Below are 7529 nucleotides of genomic sequence, written 5' to 3'. Positions count from 1 at the left end.
GGGTGTTTGTCCGTGGCCTATACCCTGATGCAGGGTGAGAAAGGCAATGATGATGATGTGCACAGGGCATAGGTCGATAATTTATGTAAAACCTCGCCAGTTGAGAAACTTGTTGGTGATCTAGCAAAACAAAAAATTGGAGAGCCCATGTGTGCCAACAATGAAGGCCGGAGCGAGTGAGTAGGAAGGGTGTGGCATGCGCAGACAAGCAGAATGCATCTCGTGATAGGCCAACCTAGTCTAGATTATCTAAGCTTACCATGCCTCTCACTTTTCCAAGGCTGAAATTCATTTCAGGGGCGGGGAGATAACAAAAGTAATAAACAAATCTCCAAACTCATAGATTAGGCCTACTTTTTTACTTCCCTTGAATTTATTACTGGATCCCGTATACCACGAAAGTGACTCAGAAACCGATGAATTGGTCGAGGATTGTTATGACGAACTGGGTGGGGAAATTTGCAACTTAAAAGTAAAGTTTAGTAGGGCCCCAAAAACCTAAATCTAGGGTTGCGGTTGTGGGGAAGGGTGTGAGTAAGAGAGGCTAAGGGAACGCAGTTTTTGACCAATTTTTGAAAACTTGTTTTTAAAAAAGTAACAATAAAACAGGCTGTAATTTCATCAGGGCAATCTTTATTATGTTAAAAAACGATGTTCCAAATTTCAAGTCTCTATATATATATATGTTAATTATTAGCAAAAGAACAGTGATTTTTTAAAATTACCCTGAAAATGGCTGCTACACAGGAAATACCGACCCCGAAAATGGCTGGTAGTGGGTGAGTTAAAATCTTCCTGTTATAAGCGAGTTCTATTTTTTTTATATTTAGGTTTTTCAACTAGGGGTAGGCCTCTATGCATTAAATATTTGGGCGCTTGTTATTTAATATCTTCTGTTTTTAATGAAATGTTGTGCTTGCTGACAGCTAATACGGGCTGCCCACTACGGCTGTGATCGGCGGATCGCCCGACTCGATCGCCTCAAAAACAAACATTTTTTTTTTCAGTTTCAGGCGATCGAGTCGGGTGATCGGCCCGATCCAGCTGTAGTGGGCACCCCGTATTAGTTTTGTTGTGGTTGGTGAAATATAAGGTCATAATGATTTTTTGAAATAGGTGCCAATACACCCGGCATTCTTCAAATGGTAAGCCAAAAGTAAGGTGCCTAGCAGCTATGACTTTTAAAAGGTCAACCTTCAGAAGTAGTGCATCTTCCAGGAGTGAAAGTAAAAATTAATCTGGCATCGTGGAAAATTGCATTTTTGGAATAGAATAACAGACTTCTCGTTATTTCAGGACTCGTTATAAGTGTGTATATAATATGTTCAAGGCCTTTATTAATTTGATTCAAAACTATCCCTGAACGGCATTTGTCTCTTAACTTTTTGTTGACAGTGACAACTCTACTTTATTTAGCCTCTGGCTCTATTCAGCACTACCTCATTCAATTGTTTGTGAAATTGTTTTTAAAGAAAAATTCCATGATTATTTTTTTAAAGTATCACAAAAGTAGCCTAGTTTCTGTTGCCCACTACCGACTTGTAGCCTATAGTTTGTACAGCTTTTTTTCGTCTTTTCAATGACAAACCACGAGACAATAGAGCTTTTGGCAGAATTTTAGTAGTCCACTTCACAAAAACGTTTTTTTAACTTTTATCAGGGATGCCAAATATCAGGTTTTTCCGGCTTTTTTCAGGTGGGTTTTTTTTTCAAAAATAATTTAGCATCCCTGATAAAGAAGGCCACTGACATATGGTCTTTCTTCTCGAGACAGAAATAATATAATTAGAATTGATACAACAAAGGCCCCATACACTTGCGAAGGAAAGGGGAGAGGTAGGAGAGATGTTTTTGTTTGCTCATTTAAAAACTTTACAAGGTAGGCCTACTTTTTAAGTGAGATATGGTACTCCGCTCATTTTCGGGGGTTTTTTCAAAAATCATTTGGCCTCCCTGTTTTATTCCTGCATGCAATTAATATTTTAAAGAAAATTGGATAAATGTTTGATTCTTCTACTGTCCCATATATTAGAAACGTTCTTCTTTGTTGTTCTCAGATGGGGTGAAACTTACTGTCATCTGCCATGGCCAAAAATAGATCCCTACAACTGGAGAGACCTGTTTGTACAACGATTCTTGACTAAGAAAAGTACAGCCACAAAACTGGAACAGCTGGCCAGTTTGACCCAATCTGGTGACGATATACCTTTGAAAGCAAGGAGAGAGGGTCGTTTCTACGATTTCTTGGAAGATGAGCACTTTCTTCCTCATGTCTCATCAGAGCTGAAGCCTATGTTTGTCCTGAGTGCTTTAAGTGAAGTTATAAAGAAAGGAGACTGTCGAAACAATCTCACTCAGAGGTATCATGCGGAAAACTCCCTTATGTACCTAAGGCACCTCAGCTTGCGGCCAGAAATCGATCGCTTTATCAGGCAAACTCTTGACAAAGACATTGAAGAGGGTGCAGTGCTCATAGCTCAGTGGTTTCAGCCGTGCTTTGAGTTTAGTGTAAATGATATAAAGAGTCAATTTGATCAGCTGGCAGAGAAAGTAAGACAGGTTCTCTACATTGACCATCCTGAGCACAGTGTTTTTGCTGGCTCTGCACCTGTGATTCCAGAAAAATTGGAAGCATCACTGTGGATCCCCTCAGAATGTAAACAGATTGTGATGGCTATAGGATCAGTTTTCAACACATTATTCAACCAGAACTTCCAGCATTATTTTGAAGCAGAAAATTCTTTCATTAATCTAGTGCTGGAGCGGAGACAGGGAATTCCCATCACCTTGTGTTTGGTTGTACAAAGCATTGCGAGACGCCTGGGTGTCATTTTAGAACCTGTCAGTTTCCCATGCCATTTCATACTCCGCTGGCTGGAGTACCCGAGGAAAATAGGAATAGACCAGTATACATTTATTGACCCATTCAACAAGGAGTTCTCCCTGACATTTCAAAATGTCCTCAATTTAGCCTCCTCAAGACATTTACCTATCAACAGGAATCATTGCGATGCCTGCTCTAAACAGGAAGTCCTGGTACGTATTGTGCGAAACCTGGTCAACATCGGCAAGCGCAGTATATCAAGCAGTAATATGATGTTCTTTCGCCATGCTGCTGAACTCCATTCGCTCATCTGCCCCGAGGCTATAGATGTGTTATTACTCTCCATGCAGCTGACAATCCACCTACAGCTTAACTTGCAGGCTGTCCGTGATGATTTACAGAAGCTTCAGCCAGCTCATCCTGATATGTTAGAGGGAATATTAGATTTAGAGGTGAGACTTCATTTTTTTAAAGGAAAACATTTTGTGTTTCTAGAGTAGGGTAAGTGTTGTTCGTATAGGGGTAGATATTCTGTTGTGTGTTTTATAAGATTTTGGCTCTTCTGTGATCCTAGTCTGCCGAGATGAAAATGTTTTGGAGGTTAAAAAAAAAAAATCAGTCTTTTTCTTGATCCGTTTGGACACAATCTGTTCTACATACATGGTAACTTACTTCATTGCTGCCCTAGATGGTTTATCAGCACGTTTTGGAGAGGGCAAAATGAAATCTGGGGATGACCATACCTGTACCTTGATCTCATCCACTCAGTTGCTCCTGACGTGTACTCTTCTGAGATTCATCTGTGCTGAACTCGCCACAAATCCTTTCGCCTCCCCCTTTTCCTCAAGTCAATAATATATATTAATGAAACACCCTTGGTGCTAGCCACTCAGTTGATCTGTGGTAGCATTTAATGTACTACTACATTGTGAAAATGTGTGTATTCATATTATATGCATGTATGTCCCGTTTATTATTATACGGGACTGGGACTGCTTTATATCATCAAGTTCTAAAATTTCAGAAGGCTGTTCAGTGGGCTTAGTGGTGTGGTGTCAGTGGTTAGGCTCCCATAGGTACAGGTTGAGCATCATGTGCAATCTGCAGCTTGCAATGTATTTTTATGCTTTCTGGGAAGTGAAGAATATTTTGTAGTGTTTTAGGGTCAGCTAGGGTAATAGTTGCAAAGTCATGAGTGGTTTTTTGTTTATAATATATATGTATGTTGTCCCAATATAATTTTATCTTGTGTGCTTTCACTCATAGTTTTTGAGTATTTAAATTAAGTTTGTGAGTGGTTTGCAGACGGTTTGGTGTAGTGTGCTCCTTGTATTTCCTATCAAATGTCTATCGTCCCTTTAAAAATCTCTCCTTTTTTGTCTTTGTATGCCACTCTCTATTGCTAACATTTCTGATTTTATTCAGCACTTCTGTGCTGCAATATCAATAACCATAAAACTTTTACAAAAACTTTTTTTTTAAATGTGTTTGGTGGATTGTTGTGCTTTTTAATCAGTTAATGCATTGTGCTTGTTTCCTCAGTATCGGACTGTGGCTCAGCTCAGAAAGTTTGATGCTTACAAACCGGAACGTAAACAACCCAAACGGAGATCCAAATACCCCGAAGTAAGTGGGAGCAGTGTTTTCAGGCATAAATTTTGGCTTGTCCTTTATAATATCAATGTCAAACAACACTTAACTCATAAATAAAGTGTCAACAGGTCATTGTGATCATATATTTTGTGGCCTTAAAATTTATTTTTGCCATTTCATGAATTCTGCTGCTGGAAGTATGTTCTCACTGTTCTGCAAATTTCTCTGGCCTTAAAGTAAACATACAAAACCAAATTTAGATTTAACCATTCTGCACAGAAGCTTTGCTACATTCTCATAGATGTTGGCCAAGATATGTGGCTGGTGGCACTCTGGTGTATATGTAGTCCAAGGGGAAGTGCAGTCAAGAAGTCTTCTTGTACCACTGTTACTGTTACGTTTTAGTTTTGACATCCGGTTTGTTGCCCAATAATCTTCAAATCTCAACATCCCCTATTTAGCCTACTGCTACTGCATAAATTATTTCTTAATGTGTTTCTTTTAGGCTAGTTACACCGATGCCTGTTGTGAAAAGAATAAGCTCTGGGGATGGTTTGCAGGTGCTGTGGTGTGGTCTGTTTCATATTTTTCCTTTCAAACATATATCTTCTATCATCCTTCTCCTTCTTTTTTGTCTTTGTTGCTCTTAGTTACACCTCTAATCTCCAGTACTTATTTGAACTTATTGTGTTGCAAGTACCGGTACTGTAAAATCAAAACACTTACAACTAAAACTTAACTAAAACTACAATCATCTCTTAGCTTTGTAGGCAGAAAGTACGAGTTCCATTCCCCGGTATTAGGTAATTTGAGACAATCACTCGTACAATTTCCCTCGCATTTTATAAAATGTTTATTTTAACATTTGAGGGTTAGACACTGTGTAAAAAAATTTTCACTGTATTCCTCTTAGCCCTGGTTCAAGGTTGGCCCCGACAGGAATGGTCGGAAGCCCACCTCCTAAGGGATCTAAATCAAGGGTCTCAAACATGTGGCCCCGCAAAGCAATTAAAGCCTACAGAACATTGTACGGCCCCTACATGACATAGTTAAATAAAAATATTAGTGTGGCTCACGCTTGGTTATTATTTTTTTTTTTTTAAAGAGAATTATCTACCACCTTTACTAAGCTGTCCTGTATGTTTAAGCAGACCATATGCCTTTTTGGTTGCACATAATATCTGTGTGAAAAACCATTCCTCAAAATGCCTTTTAAGTAGTCATAGTGGACAAAAAATCTTCAAGCCACACTGAGGTTCTCGCTTGCTTTCTCCCTCAAGACAAATGTGGCTGAGCTATTTAAGAGGAACTGTTGCAGGGTCTCTGGGGGCAAGTGGATGGTAAGAATAAGAGAAGCCTGTTGAGAAGATTAGATCAGTTGTACTCTTGTTTGTTTGAAGAGATGCTTAAAACTTTATCGTATTATTTTTAAAAAACATTTTTTAATGAAAACTTGATGCAGTAGAGGCTCTCTCAAAATCTGCCTCCCAGTTGATCTAACTTGTGTCAATGGGGACATAAAACGCCAACATTCAAAGAAATAAACTGTCTGGTTAAAGAGTCTCCTGATAATGATTTGATTCCCCCCCCCCCCCCCCCCCCCCCAGGTGAAGTTTGCCACTGGCATGGTGATGAAGCACCTCCGCTACCATTATGAGTGTGTTATTTATGGATGGGACAACCGGTGCAAAGCTAAAGCCTCATGGATACTGCAGATGGGGGTGAACAACCTCCCCCGTGGCTCCCAGCAGCCTTTCTACAACGTGCTTGTGATGGACGGAAGCAACCGCTACGCTGCGGAGGAGAACCTGGTCCCAACACGCTGTACTGAGCCCATCACCCATCCTGAGGTGAGACTTGCCCTGACAAGCTGGTTGTTATGTTTGTTTTTGCATACACCTGTTTTTTTTTGGTTTTGGTGGGGGGGGTTTTTGTTTGTTGCTGTTGTTTTTTGGGGGGGTTTTTGGGTGGGGGGGTGCCAAGCATGTCTTGAATTGGTATGAAAAATTTAATTTGTGAATTTAAAATGTTGGGGAGATTTTAAAGGGGGCATTACTGCTTTGGAACAATTGGCACTGGCTGACTCAAATAGAGAAAAATGAAGTGGGCAAAGTACATTTTTAAAAACAACAACGGTGTATGGTAATTTTAGAAATTATGTACATCCCTATGAACAAAATTTAAGTCATAATGTCTAACGTCTTTTTTTTTCTCCATGACTCTTCTTTTTTATATGTATGTGTGTAACAGTTCCCACTTTATTTGCTTAACTGTTCCCATATTTATAGGTGAAACCACAATTAAGAATCATATTAAATCCAGTCATTTGAAAAAAAAGGACTATATGAAAATTCTGTTACAGGTTTCCGTAACTGACAGGACAAAAAAAAATACTTGTCCCGTCAGTTACCGGAACTAAACACGTCACAGCATTTAATATAATTCTTAATATGTCTTTCAAATGCTCTGATCATTTAAAGTTAAAATAAATTAATCGATATTTCTTTACAGTGTTATCATCACAAGAAAGTGTAGGCCAAATGTCCTGTCAGTTACCGTGGAATAGTCCTTTTTTAAAAAAAGGTGTGAGTTCTCATTTAAAAATCATTTTTCTCTTTTCAATTCTATTTCACAGGTTGGCATGTATTTCGAAAGCTTCAACGAATATTATTACACTGCCAACCGAATGACGGAGGAATTGTATCCGGATGACACTGAAGTTGCCAAGAGTTTTGCAGTGGAACTCTTAACCAATTAAAAAACAGGCTGGGCTTTTTTTTTTTTGGGGGGGGGTGATTGCGGCCTCAAAATTGTAGAGTTTTGATTCTGTTGTACGTCTTGCAGTCAGACAGGAAAACCTTGAATTCTGGCGTGACCTAGTGTTTAGGAATGCAATAGATTTTGGCCCTTTTCTTGTTAAATAGTGACAAAGGGACTGTGAGCTATAGTTATAGCTACTCCAGCTTTCTAATCACCATATCATTTTAGCTGACTGAGGACAGAACAACAATAAGTAATTGCTCTCGTGCCATTTTATGATGGTAATGATGTTGTTGTTGTTGTTTTCAAATCCCTTTAGCTGCGAGCATTTCGCTCTTGGCAGCGCAATGCC

The 7529-nt window shown here is 39.2% G+C and overlaps 1 protein-coding gene across 1 annotated transcript; it reads left to right on the top strand.

Annotated features, from left to right (window-relative positions):
* Positions 1-2055: 2055 nt before the first annotated feature.
* Positions 2056-7529, top strand: LOC101856048 (F-box only protein 21; the record flags this gene model as incomplete). Its single annotated transcript, XM_013087602.2, is given in 4 exon segments — positions 2056-3276; positions 4367-4450; positions 6025-6267; positions 7053-7529. Coding segments are annotated over 4 exon segments (1671 nt in total), but the record flags the coding sequence as incomplete, so codon positions are not given.

This window comes from Aplysia californica, unplaced genomic scaffold (genome assembly GCF_000002075.1).
Source record: "Aplysia californica isolate F4 #8 unplaced genomic scaffold, AplCal3.0 scaffold00608, whole genome shotgun sequence".
Lineage (NCBI taxonomy): Eukaryota > Metazoa > Mollusca > Gastropoda > Aplysiida > Aplysiidae > Aplysia > Aplysia californica.
This window is presented reverse-complemented; position numbering and strand designations above follow the sequence as displayed.